Below are 15,146 nucleotides of genomic sequence, written 5' to 3'. Positions count from 1 at the left end.
CTTTCTGAAGAGCAAACTAATGTCTCCAAAGCTGGCTGGCAAACATTCTTCCCTTCCTTGGACATGTATGTCTTTTCTCCCAGCTAGAAGTAGAGTCTGTTTCCCTTCTCCTTGAATCTGGGCTGGTCTTGTGACTTGTTTTTATTAACAGAATGCAGCAGAAGTTACCCTGCCAGTTCCAGGCCTACCTAGACCTGTGGGGCCCGGTAGCCTCTTTTTTTATTTTTTAAATTATTTATCTTTTTTTCTTCCTGACAATAAACTTAGGAAGCTCAGTAGCTTCTGCTTTTGTTCTCTTGGAAGCCTGCAGCCATGCTACAAAGAAGTTCTGGTGAGACGACTAAGTGAGGATGGACTATGAGAGATGTGGGGGAAGCAGTGAGGTGCCCCAACCGAGCTTCCTGCGGAATGCAGCCCAGGAGTGACCCCAGCCTTGAAATCAATGGACTTAAGCACCACTGTCTCTGCAGAGCCCTGCCCAGATTGCAGAATTGTGAAAAGACAGTTGTAAACACAGCAGTAGAACACGGAGACATGAGGAAGACACTAGAGAGGACAACCGAAACGGGGTGGTCTAGAGATCATGCCTGTGGGAGGTTGTCCAAGGAATGGGTTTTGTTAGCTCTATGGGCAATAAGAGAAGATAATGTTTGTTTGTTTGTTTGTTTTGAGACAGAGTTTTGCTCTGTGGTACTCTTATTTTTTGTAATGAGCTCACTGCTTATTATATCCAGCATGTTGCCAAGTCAGAATCATTTCATGTTCACCTTTCAGTAACCCACATTCTGTTTATCCAACTGTAGACTAGCTTAGGCCTTGGTCCTACCTCATGCCTGAATTACTGCTATTACTCCTTCTCGGGGCTTACTCTTCCTACTCCCCACTTCAAGTACTTGTTTTGTTCATGTCAGCCCATCTCAAGAAGTGCCTATGGAGAACATTTGGGAGCTGGGCCAAAGCAGCATTTCCACAGAACAAGCATCTGGACGAACTGTCTTCCCTATTTCCTTTGCAGCCTTAGACCTGAAGAGGTTTGTTTATGGCTTTCGGCTAACCAAAAAATCTCAAAGCATCTGGCTGTACTCTGTGAGGTTATCTGTATGTTTGGGTGACAGAGCTCCTACATGAATAAGGTGAATGCACCCTAATTTTCTTCCTTTAGAATTTAGATTTGACCTTTATAACATATGCAGTGTGCATGAGCACACATAAAAACGTTTGATAACAAAAAGTCATTTTTTTTTTTTGGAGATGGAGTCTCGCTCTGTCACCCAGGCTGGAGTGCAGTGGCGTGATCTCGGCTCACTACAACCTCTGCCTCCCAGGTTCCAGCGAGTCTCCTGCCTCAGCCTCCCGAATAGCTGGGACTACAGGCGTGTGCCACCATGCCCGGCTAATTTTTGTATTTTCTAGTAGAGATGGAGTTTCACCATATCGGCCAGTCTGGTCTCGAACTCCTGACCTCGTGATCCGCCCACCTCAGCCTCCCAAACTACTGGGATTATAGGCGTGAGCCACCATGCCCAGCCTTTGAATAGTCCTTTTTATAAAAGCAATCATGAGTTTCCTATAGCTCCTTTAAAAAAAAAATCTCTGTGTTTTCTGTTCACTACACTAGGATTCAAGTACAACAGCCCCTTGCTTACCGCTTCTACTTCCTTTAGCACTCTGTGCTTAAGACTAAGGTCCTCAAACACAGCTTCAATCACCATGTCGGCCTTTTCAAAACCTTGGTAATCAAGCTGCCCAGTCAAGTTGCTGAAGATGGAATCCCTTTCAAATGATGTTAGAGCTTTCTTCTTCACTTTATCATTCAATCTAGAAAAAACACATTCCTAGTTAGATGGGAAGAAAAGGAAACTAATGTTTATTGAATGTCCATGGGCCAGAGCACACCTGTGTTTTTCACCAACTCTGTGAGGTAGTTATTCTATTACTCCCATTTTGAGGGAGACTTTCAAGTTGTTTAAAGAGGCTCAGAGGGACCTATGGTCAAATAGCTTGATAAGGGAGGGTGCTAGCATTCAAAGACATGTTAACTCCCAAGTACACATTCTTTCTACCATAGAATGCCTCCAAATGCCCAACTTACGTAAACTAAATCACTCTTAAACTGGTTAAATTTGCCAAGAGGAGTAAATAACATGAATACTAGAATGGCAAAACAAAAGAGCAGTTCTGGTAATTCTCTACCTATGACAGGGGAAGCAGCCAAAGTGTGTCTGAGACCACATGGTTTATATTTGCTTATCGCAAATATATAATTTTATGTTATTCTGTAGTTGTAATCTTTTTTATTTATTTATTTATTTTTTGAGACGGAGTCTCGCTCTGTTGCCCAGGCTGGAGTGCAGTGGCGCGATCTCAGCTCACTGCAACCTCTTGTCTCCTGGGTTCAAGCAATTCTCTGCCTCAGACTCCTGAGTAGCTGGGATTACAGGTGCCCACCACCATGCCTGGCTATTTTTTTTTTTTTTTTTAGTAGAGATGGGGTTTCACCATCTTGGCCAGGCTGGTCTTGAACTCCTGACCTCGTGTTCCATCCGCCTCGGCCTCCCAAAGTGCTGGGATTACAGGCGTGAGCCACCGCGCCCAGCCTGTGGTTGTAATCTTCTAAAGAACAGAGACCAAGCATTATTTCCTATATTCTCCATCTACTTCCCACTCATTACCTAGTAGCACATTGCACTGATTACATAAAATATTAACTCAAGGTTTCTTTTTTCCCATAGGGAGCAGAAAAGGATTCCTGTTATTCAGACATTTAACTGATTATTTTTCGTTGCCAAGGGAAACAGGTTCTCTTAGATTCCATCTGACCACACTTTCAGAATAAATTACCTACAGTTTTCCTCTAAATGAAGAATGAAGCTAAACCCCATTCACTAATTTCCTTAACCAAAAGCAAAATTAAGGCCACAAGATAAATACAAAGGAGTATTCAAAGAAGGTCTTAAGGGCCGGGCATGGTGGCTCACATCTGTAATCCCAGCACTTTGGGAGGCTGCAGCAGGCGGATCACTTGAGGCCAGTTCAAGACCAGCCTAACCAACATGGTGAAATCCCATCTCTATAAGAAAAACAAAAATCAGCTGTGCATGGTGGCGCATGCCTGTAGTCTCAGCTATTCATGAGGCTGAGGCATGAGAATCGCTTGAACCCGGGAGGCAGAGGTTGCAGTGAGCCAAGATTGCACCATTGTGCTCCAGCCTTGGTAATAGAGTGAGACTCTGTCTCAAAAGAAACAAAAACATCAAATAAGGTCTTAAAAGTATGGGCTCAAAGCTTTTGTTTTTGACAATCATGACAGCAGTCAGCAAACAAGATACTTGTCAGCATTCAAAACATTATCAGTTGCTCTAATTCTAATGCCTGATTAAACTATTCCCAAGAGAGGACAGGAACTATTATGTCCCAAGTCAGCAGTGTGGTGAGCGGCACTCGCCAGAACCTGATGTTTCTAAGACAAAAAGGGGAACCCAGGACACTATTCAAGAGAGACTGGGGGAGGAAACTATTTTAGAGCAACAATTTCTTACTTTGGTGATGGTATGGAATGCTGTTTGGGATGCTTGCATGCTAGTTTCAGGGCACTGCTGCTATCTAGCACACGTCATTTTTTTGGTCAGAATCTTCTACTACAACTTGTTATCTTACAATAATCTGCCAACACGATGAAACCTGCCAGGTCCTGGTTAGCATTATGGCAGCAATATGTGAGCTTCTCTGCAGAAAAGGGATAACAACATGCTTAAGCTATCTAATTCATTTAAGAAACAAAAAAGCTCACTCAGCTAAAAGTCACATGCAGGATGCTTTAAGTGCAGCCAGCTTGTCCATTAAATGTGAGCAGAAAACTGATCAAACCAACCCTCCATTTGGCCAAGCTGCTGCTCCACCTTCCCCTCTGCAAAACAGGCAGCATGTGTGTGATGGTGAGAGAGGCAGGTGGTGAAGAAGGGGAATAATATTCCCCCTTTATTAATTCAGAGGTAAGATGGAGATATTCTGTAAAGCCCCAGACACTGTGGAGGAATCAGTTCATGGCTTCTCTCTGTAATGCCAGTCAGGAAATAAAAGTCTGAAGAGTCCTGATCCCGGCCCTGCCTTCCCCCTGCAGTTACTGCCCATTTCCTTACATCCTAACCTCACTCAGTCTTCTCAACAGAGACAGTCATGCTGTTTCAATAATCCTTAACAATAGAGCAATTACCTGCAAACTATATCAAAATCTGCAGGCCTGATACGAAAGTGTAAAATGGCATTAACAAGTATCTACTAGATAAGATTTTCCCTTCTGCATTCAAAGACTACAGACTCCAAGGATGTTAATTGTCTATGATATCTATAACAAAACGAAGTCAAAGAAGGAATTGGCATTTCTAAAAATCAAAAGAAACTTGGCTTCACTACGGAGTATCTAGAACTCATTATGTTCAGGAAAAAGGAATCCGTGATGGCAAGAACAAACAAACAAAAAAACCCACCAAGCCACCACAAAAAACAACCAAGAAACAAAGGACATTCTAACTCTTGGAAAGAGAGAGAGCAGGCTTACCCTTTGAACACTTGTTGCTGTCCTCGGTCTAGCGCAGTGAGGGTGGCATCTTTAAGTATAGTCTTTAGCCCCTTATCCACGGAGACTTGGGCGATGCCTGCTCCCATCAGCCCTGCACCAAGAATAGCCAGATGCCTGCAAGGAAAGGACGAAATGACTTTCGGTAAACTGATCTTAATCATTTCAGTCAAAGTGGAAGATTGCCTAAGTTATTGAATAAACCAACTAATGCAGGCACAACTATAAGGTGTTTCAAATAATTTTTATTTATTAAAAACACAGCTTTAATAAATGATTGATTTTAAAAGTTAAGTGCAAAAACCCACCAGGTCTAAAAGAACTGGTCTACCCAAGAAGACAGAATTATACTAATCTTCAATCATGCTTCGAAATCACTGAAAACAAAACAACCAGTTTACATTTAAGTCAACATGAGTATTTTTGTTTTTCGAACAAAAAGACCAACCTCTTTTCTTATTGAACAACTTGTTAGTGATTTTGACTATTTGCCAGTCATCTTTCTTTCTTTTTTTGAGAGACATGGTTTTGCTCCCTTACCCAGGCTGGAGTGCAGTGGTGCAATCCTAGGTTTACTGCAGCCTTGAACTCCTGGGTACAAGTGATCTTTCTGCCTCAGTCTCCTGAGTAGCTCGGACTAAAGGTGCATATCACCACTCCTGGCTAATTTTTAAGTTTTTTTGTAGAGATAGGGTCTCACTATGATGCCCAGGCTGGTCTCGAACTCCTGGCCTGGCCTCAAATGATCCTCCCACATCAGCCTCCCAAAGAGTTGGGATTACAGGTGTGAGCCATCGTGTAATCTTTCATTTCCCCCAAAATCTGTGCCTTTATCACTCCTCGTCTGGATGAATTCAAAGTCTCCTCCATGGTCTCTTTGCTTCCAGACCTTATCCCTTCCTTAAACACTTCCACATATGCACATTGCTACCTTTTTTTGCCCCTGAATTCCTCTAGAACTTCTCAGGACGACTTGATTTACCCCCAGAGTATCCTGGAATGGCTTCGTGTCCATTATTTGTCTCCTCAATTAAATTCTAAGCCTTTTGAGGACCAGAGATCATATCTGCTTATTCATTTTAGTTCCCTATAGTTCTGGAATAATTTGCCATATTCCCATAGTAAATAACTAAGAAAAAATGTTAAAGAATCTCTTCATAAAAGAAGCCCAAGTTTACAGCATTGTTATCCAAATTAGAGTTGAAATGAGGGATAAAGTTTCATTCTTAACCATTCTGATTATAATGTTCAAAAATCATACTAAAGTCCTGAAAAGGAAATCTAACTTCAAGTCCCAGGAGCATCTTCTAAATACGGCTTTGTAATGGTACAAATATTTATATGGTGAGTGATAAGTAATTGCAGGACAATGAGAAAATACAGTAGAGAAACAAAAAATAGGGACTGAAAAAAAAGACTGATACATTTGCTACATCAAAATTAAAAATTTCTGTTTTGGCTGGGCACAGTGGCTTATGCCTGTAATCCCAGCTCTTTCTTTGAGAGGCCAAGGTGGGCAGATCACAAGGTCAGGAGTTCAAGACCAACCTCACCAAAATACAAAAATAAAAAAATTAGCTGGGTGTGGTGGTGTGCACCTCTAATCCCAGCTACTCAAGAGGCTGAGGCAGGAAAATTGCTTCAACCTGGGAGGCGGAGGTTGCAGTGAGCTGATTGTGCCACTGCATTCCAGCCTAGGTGACAGAGTGAGACTCCATCTTAAAAAAAAAAAAATTCTGTTTGACAAATGAACCCACAAAATTAAGACAACCATAGAATGGGAAGAATTTGTGACATATACAGCAGACAAAGGATACTACTGGAAAAACAGAACATGCATATATCAATTTAAAAAGACAACGAAATAAAATGGGCAAGGGATATAAAGCAATTCATAAAAGAACAAAGCAAATTGTCAGTAAAGATGCTCAATTTCAGCCAGGTACGGTAGCTCATGCCTGTAATCCTAACACTTTGGGAGGCCTAGGAGGGAGGATCGCTTGAGCTCAGGAGTTTGAAACCAGCCTGGGCAACACAGTGAGACCTCATCTCTATTACGAAAATAATAATAATAATAAAAAGATGTTCAATTTCCCTAATAATTGGGGCAATGCAAATTAAAATGAGATGCATCAGACTGGCAATTTTTTTTTTTTTTTTAAGATGGAGTTTCACTCTTGCCGCCCAGGCTGGAGTACAACGGTGTGATCTCAGCTCATTGCAACCTCTGCCTCCCAGGTTCAAACGATCCTCCTGTCTCAGACTCCTGAGTACCTGGGATTACAGGTGCCCAGCACCACACCCAGCTAATTTTTGTATTTTTAGTAGAGATGGGGTTTCACCATGTTGGCCAGGCTGGTCTCGAACTCCTGACCTCAGGTGATCCACGCACCTCGGAATCCCAAAGTGCTGGGATTACAGGTGTAAGCCACCACACCTGGCAAAAAGTATCAGTTAGGATGTACAAAAAATTAGTTCTTTCATGCATGGTTGACGGAAGTATACTTTGTCCTACTTTGGGGGGGTTCTTTGGTTTTGTTAAAACCAAGAACTGCATACTGTATAACATAGTAATTCTACTCGTCATTATCTACTTTACAGAGATGCACTTATACACAAGATGACATGCTGTGATGAACAGCTATATAATAATGTTTGTAATGAAAAATTGTAATAGCCAGTAATTCGTCAACAGGGGATTAAAAGGAAGGAGTTACCTGATATGTACTAATCTACATCTCCAAGTCATATCACTGAGTAAAAAGTGCAAGCTACAGGATCCATACAGAAGGATTCCTTTTATGTTAAAACATACCATAAGTATAGGCCAGGCATGGTGGCACATGCCTATAATCGTAGTGCTTTGGGAGGATGAGGCAGGAGGACTGCTTGAGGCCAGAATTTTGAGATCAGCCTGGGCAACTTAGCAAGAACTCATCTCTACAAAATATTTGAAAATGAGCCGGGTGTGGTGGTGTGTGCCTGTAGTCTCAGCTACTCAGGAGACAGAGGTGGGAAGACTGCTTGAGCCCAGGAGTTTAAGGTTATGGTGAGCTGTGATTATGCCATTGCACTCCAGCCTGGGTGACAGAATGAGACCCTGTCTCTAAAAAAACAAACCCACCCCTTTCCCCCAACAAAAAAAATCCCATAAACACAAAAGAGTATCTTATAATCTTATTTATAATTTTTTTGAAAGGAGAAAAAGAATGCATTATTTAGTAGGTTTTTTTTTTTTTTTTTTTTTTTTGGTGGGAGGGCATTTGCTGGAATGTTAACTTTAGCTATTAGTAACAATAATAGTAAAATCTAAAACTGTGTTTAAAGCTTTTTTGGTATAACAGAATCCACAGCTAAAATATTACTCATTTCTTAACTGTTATGCTCCACTTCATTAACACCAGAATTTTCATGATGGCTTTATAGTTGTTTAATATTTGTCTACAACAATGTAGAGTTAAATTAACACACTTCACAATCTACGGAATACTTCTAATAAACATCTTCAGCACCCTTGAAATGACCCACTTGTGTAATTACCCAGCAGGCTAACATCTATGGTGCATGATGCTTTATAAGCCAACTGCTGGGTGACATGAACTTTTGAGGGTTGATTACACAGAAATGTTGTGATTTGAGGAATGCATAACATGGTACCTTGTCTGTATACTAATTTGTAGCTCAGTATTTTTTTTTTCATAAGTACTGCTCTTCACTTATTAGAACTGATGGAATGCATTATTCATATGAAAGATTAATTTGTAAAGAGACAATAGATAAGGAATTCCAGTTATCATCCAAGGCAAGGGGGAAGGGGCCTAGAGAAATGAAAGTGGAAGAATTACTGATAACTGGGAAAGCAGGAAGGGGGACACCCTATCTACAATGTTCATTATTCAATTTTCAGTTTAACATATTTTGCCTTGGGTATCTTATAGCTTATTCTTCATTTCTAAGATGATGCTAACTTTTTCTTCAATGTCTTTCCCAAGTTAGGTCAACTCCTATATTTATCCTGTTTTTCTGTCCATTTAGTTCTGAGTTTTTGAATTTTTGATTCAAGGCAGTTGTTTTTCTGATTTACAAATGCTGATTTAAGAATATTTAAATCAAGTTCTGTTATAGTCTTCTTCTGCATTGTGGTTGTTTTTTGGGGGACAGAATTTTCATCAACTTCAGTATTCTGATTCTCATTTTCTCTTTTTTTCTTATATTAGCTTTTTGTGGGTGCTGTCTTTCTTTTTTGCATACTGACTACACAATACCACCTTTTCCAAGGGGTATTTTATTGTTACATGGAGATATATACTATCTCCATAAGACAATAAATGCTCAGGCAGGAGGAGTCTGGAGTTAATAAATTAAGACACTAGGTTTCTTAATTTAAGAGTACCCTCTTCTGTTGCAAAGTGCAGTTTCTTTAATTGACAGCATTCTTTGTGTACATGGAGGGATACGGTGGGGAGGGATAGAAGTTGGTGTATCTAGGTTTTGTAATTTTGCAGGATGCTTCTCTGCCTTCTATTTATGCCGTGCACAGGGAATGGGTGGCTTTGTTTTCCTTATTAATCTGTTGATTTTTGTAGAATGTGTAAAGAGATACAGGTTTAAGTGGCCATAATTTTCTTCCTGCAACATGGAAGTAATTTACCCTGCTCATCGAATGCAAGGTACTATCAATGTTAGGTGGAACAAATGCAATTGGCTCTTCAGATGGGATTGATAGCAGTCACTAAATGTTTGAGAGAAGCAGTTAAGGTTGTATTTCAGATTCTAATTGGAAATCAGCCCTCTTGGTTAGAATCTTACCTGTTTCACCCGGACTTCTTATCCATTTTATTTTGTATTTTGTATTTGTAATCTCATTAAAGGTGAGAGGATGGAGAAGGCAGTATCATTAGCTGCTTCTCTTAAATCAGCCACAGCAGTTCAGCTAGAACAGCTGAACCTCAGGACTACTGACATTTCAAACTGGATATTTCTTTATGGTGGGGACTATCTGTGCATTATATGATGGTTAGCAGCATCCCTGGCCTCCACCCACAGATGCCAGTAGCATCCCTTCCTCCCTAGTTGTGACAACCAAAAATGTTCCCAGGCATTGTCAAATGTCCCCCTGGGAGGCAAAATTGTCCACGCTGAGAACCACAGAGCTATAAGTTGCATCATTAAACATAGACTCTGAAGAGCTATTAGGCAGCATAATATGGAAAAAGGCAGGCTTATGGCAATACACATAAAAGAGGCAAACAGATTTTCCAATACTTAGGTTGTAAGCTAAAAGAAGGACAAGATTTTAACAATTACAATGAGGTTTTATGTTTTTTAATGAGGAAGAAGTGTGAGTTCCCAGAGATGACATCTCAAATCACAGGGAGAGAGATGATCATTGAACAGTGCAGAGGGAGTGTGTGGTTTGGGAAGGGGGACCTAAACCAGACTTCTAGGCAACAACAATATGTGACAAGAAAGCCTCTATAGGAATGACCAGAGGGGTTTGGAAAAAACTCAGAACAGGCAGAACTTTGAAAGCCAAAAAGTTTTTAGTAGACATAAGGGCTCAAATGTGCTCAGGAAAGAAGTTGAGGGCAAGACTGAATCAAGATACAGATCTAGCTCTGTAGATCTTCAAAGCCTCTGTGAGCTTTGCACACAGTAAAATTCACAAGGGCTTCCTACGTAGAGTTTAACTTACTTAACATCCTTCTGTGGAGCTCCAAATTTATTCTTCTTGCACAGGACCTGACCATGGTAGAGTCCCATCAAGGCCTTTGATTCTTTGGTCATTATAAGCTCTCCAAATTTCTGAAAAGTAAAGGGGAATGAGAAAAGGTAGAACTTCACAGTCTAGGTTATATGGATTCCTTCAGTTCAGGTTCCTCTGAAGAGCAGAGGTAATGCATGTGAAGCCTGAGTCCCTGGGGATGCGGGGGAGTTTGGGGGTTCAGTGCTGCAGAAGTCTGTCTCCAACTGATGTGTCTTGTCTTTACTTGTCTTATCTGGAGCACTTTCCAACTACTGTGTTGAAGAAAGTTTTGGATATAACTAAGCTCTCAGATTCTTTACACCAGAGGTGTGGTAACCTTTTTCATAAAACTAGAGTCTCAGGGCCAAAATGAGCCTCCACAATCATCTCAAACCAACCCTCTCATTTTACAGATTGGGAAGAGGAGGTCCAAAGAAATGGAGTGACTTTGCTCAAGGCTATACTGCCTCAAAGTGGCAGAAATGGAACTTGAACCAAGACAGTATGACTCTGAACTCCAGTTCTTTTTTTTTTGAGATGGAGTCTCGCACTGTCGCCCAGGCTGGAGTGCAGTGGCACGATCTTGGCTCACTGCAAGCTCCACCTCCCAGGTTCACGCCATTCTCCTGCCTCAGCCTCCTGAGTAGCTGCGACTACAGGTGCCCATCACCACGCCTGGCTAATTTTTTGTATCTGTAGTAGAGACAGGGTTTCACCGTGTTAGCCAGGATGGTCTCGATCTCCTGACCTTGTGATCTGCCCGCCTTGGCCTTCCAAAGTGCTGGGATTACATGCGTGAGCCACCGTGCCTCGCCTCGAACTCCGGTTCTTTTTCCACTGTAGCAGGCTGCCCACGTGGGACTTACCACTTTTAAAAGTAGCTTAATTTATGGAGAAAAAGTCTCAACTTGGTGGTTAAAGGCATAATATTTAGGATTTGACAGATCCTGTCTCTGCCACTGCCCCATTGTGAAGCTTTCTTCATCCTTAAAAATGGGAAAAACAATACCCATTTTACAGTATTGTTCTGGGGGATTAAATGAGAACACCAGTAAAATGACCAGGGTCTCAAGGTTAGCTATTATTAATATCACTAGGATATACTGGTAAGATTGCATGGTTACAAAGAGCATTTCAAAAGAATCCCTCTAATAAAGTTGCTTTCATGACCCAAAAGAACATAAAATGACAACACAATCAATGCTTTACTAATCTTGATACAGGATGTTTTATCTAATAAACCAGTGATTTTCAAACGTGGGCAAAAGATTCATCAATGGTCAGAAATTTAGTGGGTGGCAATAAGCATTATATATATAAAAAGAGGAATACACAGAAAATACTGAGCACAATGCACACAGGACAGTTACTGATTCGTGAAACTTATTCCTCAATTTTTCTGTACGTATGTTTATGTGCACTTGGTTATATTTTTAAAAAATCAGAAATGCCCAATGAGACATCTAGTACCAGAAGTGTTTTTCTGGTACTTGTCCTGAGCTCTTCAGATTTTTTTTTTTGTCCTTTTACAGGTTGAGCATCCCTAATCTGAAAATCCAAAATCCAAAATGCTCCAAAATCCAAAACTTTTTGAGTGCCAACATGATGTCATGGGCAAGATATTACACGTTATGAGCTGCAGTCAAAACTGTTTTATGTGAAAAATTATTAAAAATAATGTATGATATTACCATCAGGCTATGTGTATAACGTGTATATGAAATTAATTTCATGTTTAGACTCTGATCCCATTCCCAAGATCTCTCATCATATATATGCAAATATTCCACTATCTGACAAAGTCTGAAATCTGAAATGTTTCTAGTCCCAAACATTTTGGATAAGAGATATTCAACTTTATAAAAGAGCAACCATTCTTCGATGATCATTTAAAACTTAAAAACAAACACAAATCACTTAAATTTGCAACATCACCAAGTTGCTAGAAAAGTACACAGGTAAAGCTGGTACATACATCTCTTCTGTCTTCGTCTTTTAATGGGTACAAGATACTTCCTTTCCTTTTCCAATTTACCAAAAAATTCAATTTCATCATCTCTAGGCCTTAACATGTAAGAAAAATATTTTTCTATCTTTGTATTCATTTTGTCTCAATAAAACCTGCCCAAGTGCAGGACAAAAAACACCCAAGTGACTTGTTTTGAAAGGATTAGAACTCTGTTCCTGCCCTTTGTAGAGACAACCTTATTACTAAAAGTAAGTTCAAACATCTGCAGACCATAGGGTTTTTTCTTTTTTTTCTTTTTTTTTCTTTTTTTTTTGGAGACAGGGTCTCACTTTGTCACCCAGGCTGGAATGCAGTGGTGCGATCTTACTTAGCTCACTGCAGCCTTGACCTCCTGGACTCAAACAATTCTCCTGCCTCAGCCCTGCAAGTAGCTGGGACTGTGGGTGCATGCCACCATGCCTGGCTAACTTTTGTAGTTTTTGTAAAGATGGGGTTTTGCCATGTTGCATATGCTGGTCTTGAACTCCTGAGCTCAAGCGATCTGCCCACCTCGGCCTCCCAGAGTGTTGGGATTACAGGGGTAAACCACCATGCCTGGCCCGATTAGGGTATTCTTAGCATCCACTTGCTCACTGAGATTAATCATAAGAGATGATAAGCACTGGAAGAAAACAATTTTTACTAGGCTTTGGATATTTTTTTCCTTTTTCAGCTTTATACAGAGGATTGGATCTTTAGTTTTCCTTTAACTGATAATAAAACATTGAAAGGAAATAAGTTTACCTGAGATTCAGAGAGATAACCGGCATCACTCCCTTGCTCAATTCCAGTCTTTACCACCTAAAAAACATATAAAGCACTTGCTCAGCGTTGGAATAGATTGGCGAGATGTACAATAATGCTAAATAAAATTGCCAGTGTTAGTCCTCAAAGAGTAAGTCAAAAGTCTAGACTGGAATGAGAAAGAGAAGAGGACTGAGGATCTGGCTGCTCTGGACTGACTTAATTCTCCATCTTTGAGGCTACTGCTAAATCTAGCATAACATGGCCATGAGAAGGAAAGACAAAGCTTGAATTACTCTTCCGGCTTCTCTCCTGATCTTCAAATGTAAGCAGATCCTCAACTTCCACTTTCAGCCCTTCTCACTCTCTACACTTTCTCCCTCAGATGCATGACCTAGTTTATCACATTAATGAACTCTACAAAATTCAATGTAACATTTGGGGTAAGTACTATCCTAAGTACAATGGCAAATATAAAAGATGAAAAAAAAAACCCTGTACTTACTATCATAATTTATGAGAATGAAAAATTTTTAGAAATAAGCAAATTGACATCTCTAACTCTGACTTCTCTGTCTAAACTACTGTTGCTTGAATTTCCCAAAATATCTGAACTCAATATATCTGAACCTAACTCATAACCTCTCTTTGGCAAGCCTGTTGCTGCTTTCCTATTTTTACTATTCTATCTCAGGGCCTTATTCAAAGCTCAAGCCTGGATTATCAGGACAGTTTTGTTAATTCACTGCTCTACTTTGTCTCTCCTTCGAAACCATTTTTACCCACTACCATGAAAATGGCTCTCTAGAATCTTTATCGGACAAAGGTAAAATTTCTCAATTCATTATTACCAACCTTCTAAAATCCAGCTTCAATCTGCCTTTCTTCAGACTAACATCTCATTATCCCCCACAAACACTGGTCTCACTAATGTTCCTTGAAGAGCCTGTTTTCCAGCTTCCATAACTTTGCTCTAAATGCCCACCCTCCTTGGCAATACTTTCCCTTCACCTATCCTCCACCCAGCTTTCAGGGTTGCAGTCAGATCCCATGAGGCACTTACTGATCTCTTTGTCTCATGGTAATTGTTGCCTCCTCTGTCCCACTCATCTGGCATTAATCTTATGCTGCCTTATATCTCTTAAAGGCTATCCACCTTAACACATATATATATCTAACTTCCCCAGTCCAGCCTGTGAGACGAAGGCAGGTGGGGGCATGTTTCATATTTTATGTGCTTTGCTGCCTTCTGCTCAAGATATACTTGCTGACTGACCCATTCACCAATTCTGAAGTCTTTGGTTATATACTCTCTTAATCTTGGACTTTCCACACTGAAAAGTTCTAAGTTTTAAAGTCTACTGTTGGAGATTTCTTGAATCCTGTGATCATTTTAATTATTCTCATTGATCTTTTGCAGAGCTTCTCTACATCATTACATCTTTTTTATAATTACAGCAATGAAGAAGTCCTTGAGGGATTTTAGGTACTGACAATGATGTTGACCAAGAATAGAACAGAGCCATCAATTTTGTTTCAACTACTTTTTGCTTACTGCCTGACACTCTAATGGCTTTGTTATACTGATATGACTTAGGTTCCTTTCCTGGTTTTCTGGTTTGTTACTGATACATTTAACTGCATCAATCAATGAGTAAGTCCAGCACTGATTTTCCCCAAATATATCACTTTATATGAGTCCTTACAGCTTGCTATGCCCTTCCCTTATTTTTGGTAAATACTTTAATAGCAGAATTAAGAAATTTAGTACTCAACATACATGGTCCAGAATGGCAATAAGGAGGAGTGATCTATATAAAGGAAGGAAATATGAGAAAAGTGGGAATATTGGGTAAGACTCACATCAATTATTTTCAGAGGTGCAGGATAAAGGCCTTTAGTCTGCTTTCGCACTTTTTCTTCCACTTTTTTGTAAACCTGTTGCCTGACAAATGGAATAGTCATGGCATACGCTGTCAATTCTGTAAAATAAAATGCTTTTAGATATTTACTATAAAGAGCCTAGATTCCCTTGTTAGTTTATCCTCTAAACTCTATAAAAATGAAGTAAT

General features: G+C 40.1%; 1 protein-coding gene across 1 annotated transcript in view; it reads right to left on the bottom strand.

Moving 5' to 3' along the window:
• The window catches only part of HADHA (hydroxyacyl-CoA dehydrogenase trifunctional multienzyme complex subunit alpha), a 54,546-nt gene that overhangs the window by 8,838 nt on the left and 30,562 nt on the right, over positions 1–15,146 (bottom strand). The window contains exons 9-13 of the mRNA XM_019021302.3: positions 14,938–15,056; positions 13,075–13,131; positions 10,272–10,381; positions 4,559–4,693; positions 1,647–1,818 (exon numbers count right to left, since the gene is read on the bottom strand). Of these exons, the coding sequence (XP_018876847.2) occupies positions 1,647–1,818; positions 4,559–4,693; positions 10,272–10,381; positions 13,075–13,131; positions 14,938–15,056 (593 nt within the window). The remainder of the gene's footprint in view (positions 1–1,646; positions 1,819–4,558; positions 4,694–10,271; positions 10,382–13,074; positions 13,132–14,937; positions 15,057–15,146) is intronic.

The sequence above is a fragment of the Gorilla gorilla genome, chromosome 12 (assembly GCF_029281585.2).
Source record: "Gorilla gorilla gorilla isolate KB3781 chromosome 12, NHGRI_mGorGor1-v2.1_pri, whole genome shotgun sequence".
NCBI classification, from domain to species: domain Eukaryota; kingdom Metazoa; phylum Chordata; class Mammalia; order Primates; family Hominidae; genus Gorilla; species Gorilla gorilla.
Note: the sequence above shows the minus strand (reverse complement) of the source record. Positions and strands in the feature narration are given on the sequence as shown.